This window comes from Scyliorhinus canicula, chromosome 6 (genome assembly GCF_902713615.1).
Source record: "Scyliorhinus canicula chromosome 6, sScyCan1.1, whole genome shotgun sequence".
In the NCBI taxonomy this organism is placed as follows: domain Eukaryota; kingdom Metazoa; phylum Chordata; class Chondrichthyes; order Carcharhiniformes; family Scyliorhinidae; genus Scyliorhinus; species Scyliorhinus canicula.
The window spans coordinates 35,621,114-35,640,149 of NC_052151.1; the positions used below are offsets into that span (position 1 = coordinate 35,621,114).

A 19,036-nucleotide genomic window follows, 5' to 3' on the forward strand; every position below is an offset into this window, starting at 1 on the left:
CTACAGTTTAACCTTAAGAGAACAAGGACTTTCAAGTCACTTTGTGCTTCTGATTTCCTAAACATTTCCCCATTTAGAAAATAGTCTGTGCTTCCATTCCTCCTTCCAAAGTGCCTAACCTCACACTTTTCCACATTCCATCTGCCACTTCTTTGCCCACTCTCCCAGCCTGTCCAAGACCTTCTGCAGCCCCCTGTCCCTGTCCCTCTACAGATCTTTGTATCATCTGCAAACTTAGCAACAGTGCCTTCAGTGAAAAGTTATGGTCCCATCACCGACCCCTGAGGCACACCACTAGCCACCGGCTTCCATCCTGGAAAATAACCTTTATCCCCACTCTCTGCCTTCTGCCAGTCAGCCAATCCTTAATTCATGCCAGGATCTTACCCTTAACACTGTGGGCTCTTAACAGTCTCCAATGCGGCACCTTGTCAATGGCCTTCTGGCAACCTAAATAAATCACGTCCACTGATTCTCCATTGTCTAACTTTCTTGATCCCTCCTCAAAGAACTCCAACAGATTTGTCAGAAGTGACCTCCCCGTGATGAAGCCGGGCTGACTCAGTCCTATTTTATCTTGCACTTGATTGAAATATACAAGATCCTGACAAGATGGCGATAGAAAGGATATTTCCTCTTACGGGGAATGTCCAGGCCTAGGGGGCACTGTTTTAAAATTAGGAGTAGGCCTTTTAGGACCGAGATGATTTTTTTTTTCTCAGGGTTGTGTGACTTTGTCTCATAAGGCGGTGGATGGGGAGGGCCGCTGAATATTTTTAAGGCAGAGGTAGATAGTTTCTTGTTTGGTAAGGAAATGAAAATCAATGCAAACAGAACAGCCATTATAGAACATAGAACAGTACAGCCCTTCGGCCCTCGATGTTGTGCCGAGCAATGATCACCCTACTCAAACCCACGTTTCCACCCTATACTCGTAACCCAACAACCCCCTTAACCTTACTTTTTAGGACACTACGGGCAATTTAGCATGGCCAATCCACCTAACCCGCACATCTTTGGACTGTGGGAGGAAACCAGAGCACCCGGAGGAAACCCACGCACACACGGGGAGGACGTGCAGACTCCGCACAGACAGTGACCCAGCCGGGAATCGAACCTGGGACCCTGGAGCTGTGAAGCATTTATGCTAACCACCATGCTACCGTGCTGCCCCCAATCACTATTTTATTGAATGGTGGGATCAGGCCCAAGGGGCTGAATGGCCTACTGTACAATGTTCGGAAACTGTACAATGTCTAGACTTGTGTACGAATGCAGTGATTCTTGTGCAATATTGTCTTTTTTTTTTCTTCCTACAGGTTGCTCTCAATAATTACTCTTTTGAGAATGTGGTCTTTCATGTTCTTCATCAGCGTTTTCCACTCTTTTCCTTCCGCGTCTTGTCTGACTGGTTTGATAATAAGACCGACTTGTACAGGTAAATCTTTGCCCTGAAGCTGCATTTTAATAGTTAACTTGCATGCTTGGATCTGGTTATATTTTGATTTCCAGATTACAACTGTTTGACTCCTAGTCTAATAATAATAAGGTTCAAATGTATTCTTTACTGTGATGGATCATCATATTCTATAGTTTGTGATTTACAGTAATATTATTAAAACCTAGGTTCAAATGTTTAGAGGCACTATGTCTGCTCGAGCTGTAATTAAATCGCTGATTTTGCAGGCTGTCTGTTTTGCTAATAGATATTAACAAATATTACCTGTTTGCAGATAGAGAGCTAATGTAATGTTGCAACAGTTTGAGCCTGGCTAAATAAATCAAGGCATATCTTGTAACAAGAGACAAAAGAATAGTGTGAGATTTGAGTGCAACTGGTGTAGTTGATGGGAGGGACCAGGTCTGTCTGGGCAAAGGAGTTGCTTCCAGGGCTCTAAGATGAGCAAAAGCTTGGTCCTAAAATAAAGGTTTCTCTCTAAGGACACTGCACTAAGATAAGCAAGTAAAACCTGGTTGTTGACTTTATACATAAGCGTTATTTGAAATATTTGGGTTGCTGAATTGGAATGTAGAGGCAGGTTTTATATTTGGGTTGCTTAATTGGAATGTAGAGGCAGGTTTTAGATGGCAACTTGAGTTGTTTTGCCTGTTAACTGTTAAGCTATTTCTTTGTTGTTAATGTGCTTAATTTTATGTTTAAAGTAAGTTTGTTCTAATATAAAATCTGTCTACTGGTCAGTGTTCTTACTCCTGTGGTACAGTAACATTTCCTCACAGTTTTACCAAATGGAAATAGTTGGGTTCTATTTTGGGATCTTAACCAAAATTGAGGTTCTGTTCCAGATCCATGACTATACTCAATTAGGTTACTCAATCTAGGTATATTTAAATATACCTTTAGAGACGAAGCAACCTGATGTTGATGCACCAAAATCCAGTAGTATCAAACATGGAACACCAACAAAGTAAAAATACTGGCTACTTTAATTCCATAATCTAAAAATATTAAATTTGATTTAAAGATCAGATATTACAAATTCCATGCATGCTCATCTCCACCCCAAGCGTCAGGAGGACACAAACATGCCTGCTTGGAGCTCATCAGCTCATACGTATTCACAGGCAATGGAGACCATTCAGCAGCAGCAACCAAGACCATGTGTGTTGTTATCCAGTTCTGGGTGCCATACTTGAGGAAGGATGCAAAGGCATGGAGAGAGTACAAAGGAGACACTCAATAATTATTCCAGGGATAGCATGAGGATAGATTAGAGATGTTCGGATTGTTTTCGTTGGAAAAAAGAAGGCTAAGATGAGACTTGTTCGAGGTATTCAAGGTCCTGAGGGGTATGGGCAGGGTAAATACTGAAAAACTGTTTAGATTTGAAAGCATCAAGAATTAGAGGGTGCAGATTCAAAACAATGGGCGAAAGGAGTAGAAGTGATGAGGAAAGCTTTTTTCACTCGAGGGTGGTTGGAGTCTGGAACAAAACTTTCCGAGGCGGTGGAGGCGGGTTCAACCAAAGTATTCAAAAAGGAATGAAATTGCTATCTGAAGAGAAACAATGACCATGGTTATGGGGGATAAAGCAGGGGAGTGGAATTCGGTAGAATGTTCTTGCAGAGAGCCAGTGCAGACTTGATGGGCCCGGTGGCCTCCTTCTGCACTCTCGTTGGATGCCACGTTAGTCCATATTGGTGTTCATGTCCGTCATGATCTGGAGTCAGCATTTGGAGTGAGATATCGTGGGCAGGATTCTCCGTCCTGCTGCACCCGTTTTCAGGTGTGGTGTACCCCTGCCACAGCAGTGGGATCTCCGTCCTGTCAGCCAGCCAATGGGGTTCCCCATTGTGGGCACCCCTGTGTCGTCGGGAAATCCGTGGGCGTGATTCCGCTGCCGGCGAGACGGAGAATCCAGGTGTGTATTTATATGCAACTGGCAGTATTATCACTGTCATACGATTTGATAAACTAAACGATCAGTGGAACTTATGGACACTGTTCGTAAGTGTGACTGCTATGTTTCTGAATGTACATATTATATCCTGAAATTGAGATTGTACCCCATTTCTCGGTGTTTACGTGCTCTGCCAGCATAAACAGAAAAGACTGAGGTTGGATTTATTCTCTTTTTTTATTAAATGACGAAGTACATTTCTCCATTCAGCAAAAATAAATTTTGAAGAATATCTTCTGTTCATGGCTTTCTATCGATACAAGTGCGAATTCCTTTGTAGGCATAATTCCAGAATAAATCCATTAACCTCTGGTGTGTTTTGGTGTTGCCGAAGTTTAGGAATTTATTTTATTATTACAGGTGGAAGATGGTTGATCATTATATTTGCCATGTACGTGGAAATCTACAGTTGCTGGAACAGCTGGATTTAATCGGAAGGACAAGTGAACTGGCACGATTGTTCGGTATCTTGTTCTATCATGTGCTAACCAGAGGTTCACAGGTTAGTGGTTCAAGCTCTGTGCCTGCTGCAGGAATGCTCCTGTTGTTTGCTACAATTACAACTTCATTTTTATTGCATTACCCAAGTAGAATGTAAACTGGTTTAGAACATGTTAAGCTAATATCGCAGTATATTTAAAACAAATACTGATGGCATCTTTAATCTTTTCCTGTGGCATTTATAATTTTCAAATATTGAAATTGTCATGAACGGCAAAAATAGTGAGGAAACTCTTGCAAAGCTTTTCTTTACTTTTATCACACACGCCAGGAAAATGGATGACATTGCTGGCACCATATCTTTTGACCACAAATAGAGTTCTTAAAAATAATGCTCAGTTGAACATTTTGCAGTGAGTCAATGATTTTATGGAAGCTAAGGACAGGCCGCAGCAACAAGCCCATGCCCTGGACTGCCTCTCATCTAATCATTTTCCAGCAATTCAGTTGTCTGAAATTCAAGTAGGGGCTGGTTTAGCTCACTCAGCTAAATCGCTGGCTTTTAAAGCAGACCAAGCAGGCCAGCAGCACGGTTCGATTCCTGTACCAGCCTCCCCGGACAGGCGCCGGAATGTGGCGACTAGGGGCTTTTCACAGTAACTTCATTGAAACCTACTCGTGACAATATGCGATTTTCATTTCATTTTTCATTTCAAGTAGAACTACTTTTTGGAAATCTTTTTAACACAAGGGGAAAGGAAGGTGTTGGTTTAGTGGTAATGTCACTGGGCTAGTAGTTGAGAGGCCCAAAGCTAATGCTCTTGAGGGCACGGGTTCAGATCCCGCCATGGTAGCTGCTGGAATTTGAATCCATTAATAAATCATGAGTTAAAAGTTTATAGTAGCCATAAATCCAACTGATGACCTTTGGGAAGAAAACCTGCTGTCTTTACCCGGTCTGGCCTACTTTCAGATCCACAACTCTTCAAAGCCCTCTGGCCTGGCATGCAACTCAGTTGCATCAAACTGCTGCAAAGTGTAATAAAAGGAATGAAACCAGACAGCCCATTCTGCATTGACCTAGAAAACAACAATGGCACACCCAACCCTGCAAAGTCCGCCTTACTAACATCTGGGGCTTGTGCCAAAATTGGAAGAGCTGTCCCACACAGATTAGTTAAGCAACCGCCTGACATGGTCATGGAATCACACATACATAATCCTAACAGCACTATGGCACCCACGTCTCGTGAACAAATAACATTTTTAGTACGCCACATAAGCCATCTGGATTTCTGTGTGTTTTAAAACAGTGACCACATTGTAAATCTTCCGCCTTGCATAGGCTCATTAGCCAGGACCATATTAACATTTTATACTAAAAGGCTCAGAAGTGGCATTTGAACCCATGCCCCACAGAAAAAAACCTGGGCCCATGGATCACTAGACCTTTGACAGTCCCACTTCTGCACCTCCTCGCCAATAATAAAGTAATTAAAATATTTTTGGCTGAATAAGATGTTTTTTGCTTTGCAAAGCAGTGAACTGTATAAATTATACTGTTTCACCAAAGGCCCAGTGGAATTACTGTTTGTTCTTTGTAATCGTAACCGTGGCAAATAGTTATGTTAATAAACTTTACCTTTGTGGGTTAAAAGGAAAAATTGAGAGCTTCATGAAAACTCATGAACAAAAAGAAAAATTAGGCAATATAATGTTTTGCAGAAATGTTTACTCCGATGTTTCAATAATCTTATCTGATTAGAAAGTTTACTCTTAGTCAGCACTTCATGGACTCCTAGTACCTGTTATAATTTAGCTGGAAAGCTTCAGATGAATTGAATGATAGAATTTACAGTGCATAAGGAGGCCATTTGGCCCATGGAGCCTGAACCGGCCATGGAAAGAGCACCCTACTTGAGCCCATGCCTCCACCCTATCCCAGTAACCCAACTTAACCTTTTTGGACACTAAGGGCAATTTATCATGGCCAATCCACCTAACCTGCACATCTTTGGACTGTGGGAGGAAACCGGAGCACTCTGAGGAAACCCACGCAGACACGGGGAGAATGTACAAACTCCACACAGGCTGGAATTGAACCCGAGTGTCTGGAGCTGTAAGGCAGCAGTGCCAGCCACTGTGCCATCCACTGTGGCGTGAGGGTTGAAGTTGATGAAATTTACTCTAGAGTTGATGTATAAAATATTGCCGCCTTGCTACAAAGTGGATGAAATAATGAAAGTGCCCCTTACAATTACAGCAAGATGGCCCTTTTTCCCGGTAAAGCTAATGATGATCATGCATCTGAGTTTCTCGTGAGATTTGGGGATGGGTTACCATTAACTTCCCTGGTCCATGGAACGGCATAGTGGTTAGCACTGCTGTGTCACAACGCCGAGACTCTGGTTCGATCCGGCCCCAGGTCACTGCCTGTGTGGAGTTTGCACATTCTCCCCGTGTCTGTGTGGGTCTCACCTCCACAACCCAAAGATGTGCAGTGTAGACAAATTGGCCACGCTAAATTGCCCCTTAATTGGAAAAAAGAATTGGGTACTCTAAATTTATAAAACAAGAGAAAAAAAATTCCCTGGTCCTACCTAATATTCTGACAGTGGCATCTGGCCAGTAGCATTTATAAAGGGAGCCATGATTAGCTACGCTGACTGCTGGGTTAAAACCATCCCTCTGTTCATTGAATTTACAGGCCATATGAGAAATTAATTGTGACAATGTCAAACTCCGTTTTAGTGGATGTGTCAAACTACGTTTTAGTGGATGTGAGTTCACGGTAAACATTTACTCTGGGAAAAAATGTTGCATTGATCCACCGCCCCCTTTCATTAGTTGAGCAAACTGAACCACATTGTTGGGTCGGGGGGGGGGGGGGATAACTTTATTCTGCCGTGTCCACATTATCTGCCTTGGAAGATTATCTTTTAAATTCTTGCCTCACCTCTCGAGTACAGAACTCTCCACGATAAAATAATAGTTAAACAAATAGAGGGCCCCACTAATGGCTTGCTGTGTAAACTTGCTTCCAAAACTGGTACTGTTGCTGGATTGAGCAATGTTCCAGTCTATAGTTATTTGACCTTCCCTTTGGGGACAGTGAGATCAGCTGTTGGCCCCTGAATACTTAAGAGCAGGATAAAATCCTCAGGGTTACCCCAAAAGCTGCCTAATGGCTCCTTGTGGAAAGGGCATGTATGTAGACATTAACAAAGACATAATTGAGCTTGTGATCTAACATTCCTACCCCTCTCCTGTGGTTGAATCATCTGCCAGCACACATGGCCCAGCTTGTTATAAAGAATATCACCAGACAGAAATGAGGCCAGGTCAGGTTAGTCAACACTTGCAGGATGAAAAAAAATGGGCGATGCAATAAAGAATGAAAATGCACAGAACACGTTATATTTGCCCAACAAACATTCTTTGTAACGCTTTGCTGTTTTTCCAGTATCGTGTGGAGTCTATGATGTTGCGTGTTGCGAAACCAATGAACTACATTGCTGTAACTCCCAGTGTCCAACAACGATCCCAAATGAGAGCTCCTCAGTGTATTCCCCTCGTGATGGAGCCAGAGTCTCGCTTCTATAGCAATTCGGTCCTGGTTCTGGATTTTCAGTCCCTGTACCCTTCCATCGTCATCGCTTACAACTATTGCTACTCCACGTGCCTGGGCAATATAGACTACCTTGGAAAGTAAGACATCTTTCTTTTCTAATTGTAATTCGAGTTGTGATGATCACTGACATAGCAGGAGGGCCTCCCATGATTGGGGCGCCACCTGGATTGGAGCAAAAGAGATTGTGATGGACTAGGGATGGTGGCGGAGTCTTGCTGCCCACTATCCCACTTGGGACCGGAGGAAGCCGGTATCTACTGATTAGCCTTAATGGCAATTGAATTGAAATGTTCAAAAAAATAAAATGCCGTTAAAAATTGGGTAGCCTTTTGAGCAGCTTAAATTTTATTCCATTTTGGGCAGTAACTGATTCTAGTGCAGCTAGCTGCTCCTCACATTCTATTAAATAATAAATAACATTCTGTAAAATTGCATGCAACGATACGGTAGCAATGTTTATTTTCTGCTGATGACAACTTAACAGGTGATAAAACCAATGTAATAGTGCAACAAAGGTCAGGGGCAGGGGGTCGGAGATTCGGCGGGGGCCGGTGTGAATCCCGCCCCCAAAATCTCAGGCACCAGAGATTTGGCGAGGGCGGGAATCGTGCCGCACCTGTCGCCGCGCCCCCCCCCCCCCCCCCCCCCCCCCCCCCCCGGCGATTCTCCGGCCTACGATGGGCCGAAGTTCCGCCGCTGTCATACCAGTCCAGCTGGCGGGAATCAAACCATCTACCTTGCCGCCGGGACCAGGTGGTGGTGGGGGGGGGGGATCTGGCCCCGGGGGGTGCCCCCATGGTGGCCTGGCCCGCGATCGGGGCCCACCAAAGGGCGGGCGGGCCTGTGCCGTGGGGCACTCTTTTTCCTCCCGCGTTCGCCATAATCTTCACGATAGCGGACGCGGAAGTGACCCCCTCCCCGCGCATGCGCGAGGATGACGTCCGCATCTGCTGACGCTCCGGCGCATGCGCGGACTTCCGCCGGCCGGCGAAGTCCTTCGGCCCCGGCTGGCGTGGCACCAAAGGCCGTTCCCGCCGGCCGGCGGGGCTCCAACCACTCCGGCGTGGGCCGGGCCCCTCGAGGTTAGGGCTTGGCCCCTAAAGGTGCGGAGAATTCCGGCCCGACGCCGGAGTGCTTCACGCCACTCCATCCCGCCAGGACTCCCCGCCCTGCCGGGTAGGGGAGAATCCCAGCCCAGGTCACCTTGTAGAAAAAAGTGATGATTTGCTATATAACTGAAAACACACTGGGGGCGATTCTCCGAGCTGCGGAGAATCTGCACCATATGTGCCGGCGTGTTTGGCGCGGCGCTAGCTGCGGGCCGCTGGAATTAGCGGAGCCGCTGATTCTCCGGCCCGTATGGGCCGAGCGGCAGCTCTGACATGACAGAGTCCCGCCGATGCCGTTCACCCCTGGTTTCTGCCGGCGGTAACACTGCGGGAATGCTCTGGGGCGGGGGGGGTCTGGCCCCTTACCCCCCCCCCCCCCCCCCCCCCCCCCCCCCCCCCCCCCCGCGGACTACTTACCGGCACGGATGGCCCCTGAACACTGACCCCATGTTGGATCGGGGCCGGCGAGCGTAAGAAGTTCCCCGCACATGCGTAGGATGGCACGGCCCAACTGCGCATGCACGGGGCGGGTAAGGAGGCTGGAGCGACGTGAACCTCTCCAGCGCCGTGCTGGCCCCCACAATAGGTCGTGCCATGGCCCTGTTCGCGCTTCCATGAAACGCGACAGCATTCACGACGGCGCGAACATGGGGCCTCCATATCGGAGAATCGCCCCCCCATATGAAATTGTCTATTTGAGGGGTTTTAAACATGTGACCATGGTCAGTTGTCCAGCTAAAAGTGGCAGTAGTGCCTTTTCAAATATGAGCTTAAACTATTGGAACTGTACAGCATAATTCTTGCCCATGTGTCTCATTTTCATCATTACCGCAAAGGTACAATTCATCCTGTACTTTCAAAGTAATCAATTGATTGCAAAATACTGTCTTTTAACAGTTTTTTTTTGGGTTGAGTTCCGGCCTGAAATATGTTTTGATTTTATAAGAATTTGGAAGTTGTCTCAAAGGTGACATCAGTCTCTAACCACTCTGCAGTGTCAATTGCTCCTAACCAGGAGGAAAACAACATGGGTTAGTGTTGCCGCTCACCAGCATCCTGCTGTGTTTCAGTGCTGATCACAGTCTGCACTCAAAACTCACATTTGATGCCTCCTTGTAAAATAAGGAAGTAGGCAGTTGTGAAGATGCAATTACTTTGTCATTCTGGCCAGCATCCAGAAGACAGTCTGCTAGGGAAAGTCTCGTACTATATTGATAGCACAAGAGATGGGGAGAGTCAAACGTTATTTAATGTGGTATTTACCTGGACAAACAAAACAAAACATTGTCCTTCGTTCTTTTTATCAGAGAGGAAGAGTTTAAGTTTGGCTGCATTTCCCAGAAAGTGCCTCCAGAATTACTTCATCGGCTTTGGAATGATATCACGATATCACCAAATGGAGTGGCCTTTGTTAAGGTACGAATTAAAGTCAACTCTATAGTATTGACGGTAAAACTCGTACACGGATGTTTTAAAATCATTCCAAGAATATTGAAGCTTCTCTATTATTAGGATTATTATAGTTTGGAGTACGAGGTTGTAGGGTGCTGTAGATAATATGCAGTGAACTAAGCGCAAATCACCTGTCTGGTTCACATTAAATAGTGGGACTAAGTTGAGCAGAAAATTTTATTGGCGGCCCAGTGTCAGAAAAAGTGACCAAACACAATTCTCATCTTGTTTGTATATTGTTGTTCCTCAATTTTATTTTGAAGACTTCTACTCCAAAAGCCTTTACGGTGATGTTGGAGGTTGAACATTAGGGTTTGAATGTAAAGAGTTCATTTTACCTCTTCCCAAACATCAATGAAGAAATAGGCTGAGATCTCTTGCATGTTTTCCCAAGGAATCCTGTTGAGGTGTGAGTCATCTCTGGCGTAGCCTTGCAATGTACCAAGGACGGGCATTAAAAAAATCAGTGGTATCTCTGCCGGCAATGGAAATAGCTTTCCTTAGTCTGGTAAAGACTGAATAGGCTGGGACTCTTGCGTGAGAAGTTACAATTGAGGAGTGATTTGATCAAAGCCTTTTAACATCCAGAAAGGGTTTGGTAGGGTAGAAGAGGTGTTGCCACTTGCGAGGAGTCTTAAAACCAAATAAGAAACTTTATGTACACAAGATTAATTATAATCAATTAATAATCTTTATTGTCACAAGTAGGCTTACTGCAATAAAGTTACTGTGAAAATCCCCTAGTCGCCACTCTTCGGCACCTGTTCGGGTACACTGAAGGTGAATTCAGAATGTCCCATCTTTGTTCTTTGTTCAATTCCCCAAACAAGCACGTCGTTCGGGACTTGTGGGGGGAAACCGGATGAAACCCACGCAGACACAGGGAGAACGTGCAGACTCCATACAGAGAGTGACCCAAGACGGGATTCGAACCTGCGACCTTGGCACTGTGAAGCAACAGTGCTAACCACAGTGCTACTATGCCGCCAGTCGTTAGAATGGTTAGAATGTTAGAGTGGTTAGAATGTGGAATTCACAACCACATGAATAGACAAATTGAATTTTAAGATGTAGCGCGGTAAGAACATGTGGAAAGGAACAGAAAGATGTACAGGTTAAATGAAGAGAGGTAGGAGGTGCAATAGCACTGGTATAACCTATTGGCCTATGTCTGCTGTACATCTCTGCATCAAGTTCACTTATCTCTGGGCTGATTCAAATGAAATAAAACTGTAAAATAGAGATTGGCCTACACTTTGATAAATGTTTTTTTAAGATGCAACTTTTTCCACAACTTGTTTGTTATTGCTTTTGTAGCCAGCTGTGCGCAAAGGTGTGTTACCAAGCATGCTTGAAGAGATACTGAAGACCAGAATTATGGTGAAACAGAGTATGAAAGCCCACAAGAAGGACAAAGCACTAACAAAATTGCTTCATGCTCGGCAGCTAGGTCTAAAGCTTATCGCCAACTTCACTTATGGCTACACTGCTGCTAGCTTTTCTGGAAGAATGCCATGTGTTGAGGTACTTGAAAGACATGTCAAATACACATTTTTCCAAAGTGATATTTTCTCAATAATTAATGAATTAAAAGCCTTCAATTTAATCAAATGTGGGCTGTCTTTTAAAAATTAAATCTATTGCACATGTATAAGTATGCACACATGGTGAGTGACTTTAAGCTTTGTTTGGGCCTGTTTCTATGCTGTAACTTGTATGCAAATATAGAGAAATGGTTGTTTATTGTAGGTAATTATTGTTGCTGAAATGATAAAGCAATAAATAAGTTTTGGGAGGACACGTTAGTGGACTGGGCAGACGGGACAGATGTGACTTCATGGAGACAAGCACATGTATCAGCTGATACATTTGGAGAAGAAAACCAGGAATGGGAGTGTACATGGAATGGAAGCATGTGGCTGGAGAAGCCATGTGATGCAATTACACGATTCCAATCAAACAATATTTTGAGGATAATAACTAGAACACAGTAGTCAAAGAGGTAATGATGAATATGTACAATGGATTAGTTGGGCCAGGTGAGACTTGGGCATCCTAATTTCTCTTAAATAAACGTTTTGAATTTATGGCACTGGTCACTGAAATTGCAAATCGGAGAAAGCAGTTCTGATTCGCCTCATCAACATTTCAAAAACCTTCTTCATAAATTCCCACTTCCATTAAATGTAAGCTGGGCTTTCTCTGCTCCAGTAGAAATGACTCCTGCATTTCAAGTTTCCCACCCCTGTCATTCTAATGAACCTATGGATCTCTCACCACTGGTCCCATTCAAAGGCCAAGGATCTGAATCTCAATTTACCTTAGTACAAAGAAATGTTAATCCACTTCAGTATGGCTAAATTTTAATTTCCTAAACTCTGGTATACATTAATGATCTAGATCTTGGTGTACGTGGGCAATTTCAAAGTTCGCGGATGATGCAAAACTTGGGAAGTATTGTAGACTGGGGAGGACAGCGAGGAACTTCAAAAGGACATAGACAAGTTTGTGGGATGGGCAGATAGATGGCAGATGAAGTTCAATGGAGAGAAGTAATGCATTATGGGAGGAAGAGCATAGAGCGACAATATAATTTAAGGGGTACAATTCTTAAGGGCATGCAGGAGCAGAAAGACGAGCTGTATCTGTGCATAGATCATTGAAGGTGGCAGGGCCAATGGAGAGCAGTTAATAAAGCATATGAGTATTTTGGTCTGTATTAATAGGGACATAGAGTATAAGAGAAAAGGAGTTATGCTGAACTTGTATAAGACACTAGTTAGACCTGAGCTGGAATATTTTGTACAGTTCTGGGCTCCACACTATAGGAATGTCGTAAATACATTGGAGAGAGAGCAGAAGAGGTTGAAAAGAATGGTTCAATGGATGAAATGAAAAATGAAAATCGCTTATTGTCATGAGTAGGCTTCAAATGAAGTTACTGTGAAAAACCCCTAGTCGCCACATTCCGGCGCCTGTTCAGGGAGGCTGTTACGGGAATCGAACCGTGCTGCTGGCCTGCTTGGTCTGCTTTCAAAGCCAGCAATTTAGCGTTGTGCTATCAGTTTGGAGAGGGTGGGACTGCTCTCCTTGGCGAGTCCCAGCCTGGGAAAACGATCCAGAAAGAGAAGATCTGTGGATTCTATGGCTCAGATTTAAAATGATTTGCAAAAGAAGTAAATGTGATGGCAGATAAAACTTTTTCACGCAACAAGTGTTTCAAGCCTGGAACGCACTGCTAACCACTGGCACTGTTGTGCAGGAGGAATGGCACTAAGTCATAATGCTGATTTGGAGAGCTGGTGCAGATGGGATGGGCCAAATGGCCTCCTCCTTCACCATAACAATTCTGTGATACTCTGAAATGTTTGAAATCAATGGATAAATTTAATGTTTTCTACTTTTGTTAAAACACATGAAAGAATTTTTCTGTATCGAGTAAAAAGTGTGTCAGATTGGGTTGTAAAATATATCTGATTTGTACTGAAGAATAATTTTTGAATTTTCTTTGAATATAGATTGGTGACAGCATTGTTCTCAAAGCAAGAGAGACCCTTGAGCGTGCAATAAAGTTGGTCAATGAGACAAAGAAGTGGGGAGCCCGTGTTGTGTATGGAGACACTGATAGGTATCAACAGTTATCATAGATTATCATAGAAGTTAATCATACTATAATCAAGTACTAAATAGCTATTTGATCGTTAATGTAGCCAATACAAGATTTCCATGTAGTTGGCAAAGGTCAGAAGCAAACTATAAATGTTGGTAATCTCTCCTGGGAATATTAGAAATGATTGCTGATTAACTTCTGAAAGAGGGGGTGATGTTTTATCCATTTCACCCTATCAACTTTCATTCAAACTGATTTTTAAAAAATAAATGTTTTTTATTGAGTTTTTGAACAAAGTATATTACCGTTATGTACACAGGATAAGAAACATATATATTTATATATATATTATATACACATACATATATAGAAGAGAAGGGCACACCCAAACATACCAAAGAAAATAATAAATAATAAAAAAATACAATAAAAAAAATAGAATAACTGGTAGAGTATTGTGCACCAGCTCAACAGCAGCAACTCTGTACAACTGGCAAAATTATTTACAACACATAAGTAGGCGACTGTTTGTGGGGGGGGAGGCGGGGTGGGGGGGGTTTGGAGACTGGGGAGGTAAATATACATTCGGGTGCCGGAGAAATAATTACAGTGGGCAATACTCAAATAGGTTTGGTGTTGGTGTTGTTGCTTGCTACTCCCGGACGGGTCTCGCGCTCACTTCCACTTCTGCCGTTCCTCCTGTCTTTCGTCTTTGTTCTCCTCGTTCCCTGCTCCTGGAAATGCCAAGTTCGTTATTGTATCCCGTGCCCTTCTTCCGGCTGTCATTGCTCTGCCTCCCCCCCCCCCACCTCCCTGGTTTTCCTCTCTTGTTCCCTGTCCCTTCCCTCTTCACTCCTCCTCTCTCCCCCCCTCCCCCCTCCTGTGGTTCGCCTTTCTTTCCTCTTAGGTTTAGCTGTCCTTCACTCTTTCCACCCCCCACCCAGCCCCCATTTCCCGGTCTATCTCTCCCCCTCATGCTTTGGCTACTTACCCCTGGCTATTCTTCCGCTTGTTCATTGGCAACAAACCGGTCCCGGAACAATTGCGTGAGTGGCTCCCACGTTCTGTGGAAGCCGTTGTCTGACCCTCGGATGGCGAATTAGATTTTTTTCCATTTGGAGAGATTCCGAGAGGTCGGACAGCCAGTCTGCAGCTCTGGGCGGTGCTGCTGACTGCCAGCCGAACAGGATTCTATGGCGGGCAATCAGGGAGGCAAAGGCAAGGGCGTCCGCCCTCCTCCCCAAGAATAGATCTGGCTGGTCTGAAACCCCGAAGACCGCCACTATCGGGCATGGCTCCATCCTCATCCCCACCACTTTGGACTTTGCCTCGAAGAAGGCTATCCATTACCCAGCAAGCCTGGGGCAACAAACTGATTTTCATATGAAAGCCTGATTACTAGGCTTGCAGTAAGTCCCTGCAAATAGGGAGCCCAGGTTTTGACTGACCATTCCGAATTGAGTAACCCACATGGGTCTAATTGGCTGACCTTGGACAGAATGTTTGGAAAGCATAGAAAACTGGATAGTGAACTGCTTTGGAAATATTGATCTTGGAACATCTTGCCTCAGTGGCTGTGAAGGATATTTGCATACCAATGCATGAATCAACCAAATTTCCTAAGTACGTGAATGTGCCTGTGAAAAATCTGTCACAACAAATGTATTCTGACCGTATACCCAGACCGTGACTAAGGCAATTTCCACATCTGTAGGTCATCTGATTCCACTTCTGCTTCAACCTGTCTGCTGCTGAAGCTCTCATCCATGCCTGTGCTACCTCTAGACTTGGCTATTCCAACACTAACTAACCTCCTGCACTCCCCCTTCCATAAGCTTGAGCTCACTGACCTACATGGGCTCCTGGTTAAACCACACCTCATCGGAACATATGAGCCATTCAGCCCCTCAAGCTGGATCCATTTAACTGGATCTTGGCTGATCTTTTATCTCAAAACCATCTACTCGCACTATCCCCATGTCCCATGATGTTACTGGTATATAAAAATCTATCGACCTCGGCTTTGAACATACTTAATGACCGAGTTTCTCAGGATGGAGAATTCCAAAGATTCACCACCTGTTGACTGAAAAAGTTCCTCCACATATCAGTCCTGAATGGCCTACCTCTGGTTTTGAGACTTGTATCCCCTCGTTCTAGACACCCTGTTCCCCCAAACCAGGGGAAACATCCTTCCTGCACCCACCCTGTCGAGCCCTGTGAGAATTTTGATCACTTCAGTGAGATCGCCTCTCATTCCTCTAATCTCTAAAGAATAGGGGCCTCACGGTAGCATGGTGGTTAGCATCAATTCTTCACAGCTCCAGGGTCCCAGGTTCGATTCCCGGCTGGGTCACTGTCTGTGTGGAGTCTGCACGTCCTCCCCGTGTTTGCGTGGGTAATAGAGACCGTGTTTCCTCAATCTCATCTCATGGGCAATCTCGCCATCACAGGATTCAATCTGGTGAATATTTGTTGCGTTCAGTCTGTGAACAGTATAATTCTTAAGTAATGTGACCAAAACTGTACACAATACTCTGGGTGTGGCCTCAACAAGGCTCAACACAACTGCAGCAAGACCTTCTTTCTCCTATAAAGCCCACAATGACATATGAACAAGGACACCCAGGTCCCTTTGGACATCAACATTTCCCAATCTCTCACTATTTAAGAAACGCTCTGCATTTCTGTTTATCTTACCAAAGCAGATAAACGTCACTATCTACCACACTCTTACCCAGTCATTCAGCCCTGTCTAAATCCTCTTCAACCCTCTTAGTATACTACTCACAGTTTACATTCCCATCTCATTTTGTGTCTTCGGCAAATTTTAGAAATTTTACTTTTGGTCCTTGCATCCAATTTTAAATTAATCTTACAACTGTCAGCCTATTTTCAAATTTTTATATGCCCTTGTCCCTCCTTTGGGTCATTGTGGTAATTACTAACTCTTAATCTGGAGGCCCAGGCTAATGCTCTGGTGACAGGGATTCAAGCCATGGCTGCTGGTAAAAGTTAAATTCAATTCATAAAATCTGGAATTAAAAGCTCAGTAATGGTGACTGAGGGTCATTAATTGTCGTGGTTCACTAATGTCCTTTTTAGGGAAGGAAATCGGCCATTTTTACCCAGCCTGGCCTATTGTGACTCAAGACACACATTAATATGGTTGACTCGTGCGAATTAGGAGCAGGAGTAGGCCACTTGGCCCCTCAAGCCTGCTCCGCCATTTTGTAAGATAATGGCTGATCTGATTTTAATTTCAACTTCACGTTCCCACTTACCCCCGATAACCTTACACCCCCTCACTTATAAAGAATCTAGCTACTTCTGAATTAAAGATATTTAAAGACTCTGCCTCAACCATCTTTTGAGGAAGATAATTCCAAAGTCTCAACTAGCTGAGAAAATGTTTCTCCTCGTCCGTCTTAAATGAGCAATCCCTTATTTTTAAACAGCGGCCCCTAGTTCTAGATTCTCCCACAAGAGGAAACATCTTCTCCACATCCACCCTGTTGAAACTCCTCAGGATCTTGTATGTTTCAATCAAGTGATCTCTTACTCTCCTAAACTCCAGCCTTTGCTCATAAAACAACCCACCCATTCCAGGTATTAATTTAGAATTAGAATTAGAACAGCACAGCACAGAACAGGCCCTTCGGCCCTCAATGTTGTGCCGAGCAATGATCACCCTACTCAAGCCCACGTATCCACCCTATACCAGTAACCCAACAACCCCCATTAACATTATTTTTTAGGACACTAAGGGCAATTTAGCCTGGCCAATCCACCTAACCCGCACATCTTTGGACTGTGGGAGGAAACCGGAGCACCCGGAGGAAACCCACGCACACACTGGGAGGACGTGCAGACTCTGCACAGACAGTGACCCAGCCAGGAATCGAACCTGGGACCCTGGAGCTGTGAAGCATTGATGCTAACCACCATACTACTGTGGTGCCCACCTTAGTGCCCACCAATTTAGTAATACTTCTCAGAATTGCTTCCAATACATTTACATCTTTCCTTAAATAAGAAGTCCAATACTGTACACTGCACTCCAGTTATGCAGGACATTGGTGAGGCCACATCTGAAGCATAGCCTCCCTACTCTTTTATTCCATTCCCCTCACAATAAACAGTAACATTCTATTAATAATAATAATCTTAGTATCACAAGTAGGCTTATATTAACAGTGCAATGAAGTTACTGTGAAAATCCGCTAGTCGCCACACTACGGCCCCTGTTCAGGTGCACAGAGGAAGAATTTAGAATGTCTAATTCACCTAACAAGCGCACCAACATGGGGGAGGAAACTGGAACACCCAGAGGAAACCCACACAGACACTGAGAGAACATGCAGACGCCACACAGACAGTGACCCAAGCCGGGAATCGAACCTGGGACCCTGGCGCTGTGAAGCAACAGTACAAATAACTGTGGTACTGTGGCACCCCAGCTTTGCTAATTGCTGTACTTGCATACTAACCTCTTGCGATTCATGCCAGATCCCTCTATCTTACAGCCCTATAATCTCTCACCATTTAGATAATATGCTCCTTTTTTATTCATCCTACCAAAATGATGAACCTGACATTTTTCCACAATATATTCACTTGCCTATTCACATGCCTAACCTATTATTTTATAGCCGTCTTGTGTCCTCTTCACAACTTACTTTCCTACCTATCTTTGTGTCACCAACAGATTTAGCACCCGTACCTTTGATCCCTTCATGCAAGACATTTTATATATATATATAGTCAAAAACTGAGGCCCCAGCGTTGATCCCTGTGGCACTCCTCACATCTCGGTTTCATTTTACAAAACCATGTTGACTCTGCCTGATGACCTTGAATTTATTTAAGTGCCCTGTGATACATGGCTTTTAAAGTTTTCCCTATGATAGATGTAAAGCTTTTTTTTATAAAATAAATTGAGAGTATCAAATTTTTTTTCCAATTAAGGGGCAATTTAGCGTGGCCAATTAACCTACCCTGGGTTGTGGGGGTGAGACCCATGCAGACACGGGGCGAACGTACAAACTCCACACGGACAGTGATTCGTGACCGGGAACAAACCCGGGTCAGCATCGTGAGGCAACAGTGCTAACCACTCCACTACTGTGCTAGATGTTAAGCTAACTGACCTGTAGTTTCCTCTTAATTGCCTGCTGAAATGGCCTGGCAAGCCATTCAGTTCAAGGACAGTTAGGACCATTTCAAATTTCCTTGTGCTCCCACAACCGAGATAACTGCAGCCCTCTAACTCTGGTCTCTTGAGCATCCCTGATTTTAACCCATCTGCCATTGATAACCATCCCTTCAGCTGCCTAGGCCCTAACTTCTGAAATACACACTCGCTAATTCTCTC

General features: G+C 44.3%; 1 protein-coding gene across 1 annotated transcript in view; it reads left to right on the forward strand.

Annotated features, from left to right (window-relative positions):
* Nucleotides 1–19,036, forward strand: part of rev3l (REV3 like, DNA directed polymerase zeta catalytic subunit) — a 244,539-nt gene that overhangs the window by 200,322 nt on the left and 25,181 nt on the right. The window contains exons 21-26 of the mRNA XM_038799147.1: nucleotides 1,320–1,438; nucleotides 3,780–3,921; nucleotides 7,324–7,568; nucleotides 9,908–10,016; nucleotides 11,370–11,576; nucleotides 13,571–13,680. Of these exons, the coding sequence (XP_038655075.1) occupies nucleotides 1,320–1,438; nucleotides 3,780–3,921; nucleotides 7,324–7,568; nucleotides 9,908–10,016; nucleotides 11,370–11,576; nucleotides 13,571–13,680 (932 nt within the window). The remainder of the gene's footprint in view (nucleotides 1–1,319; nucleotides 1,439–3,779; nucleotides 3,922–7,323; nucleotides 7,569–9,907; nucleotides 10,017–11,369; nucleotides 11,577–13,570; nucleotides 13,681–19,036) is intronic.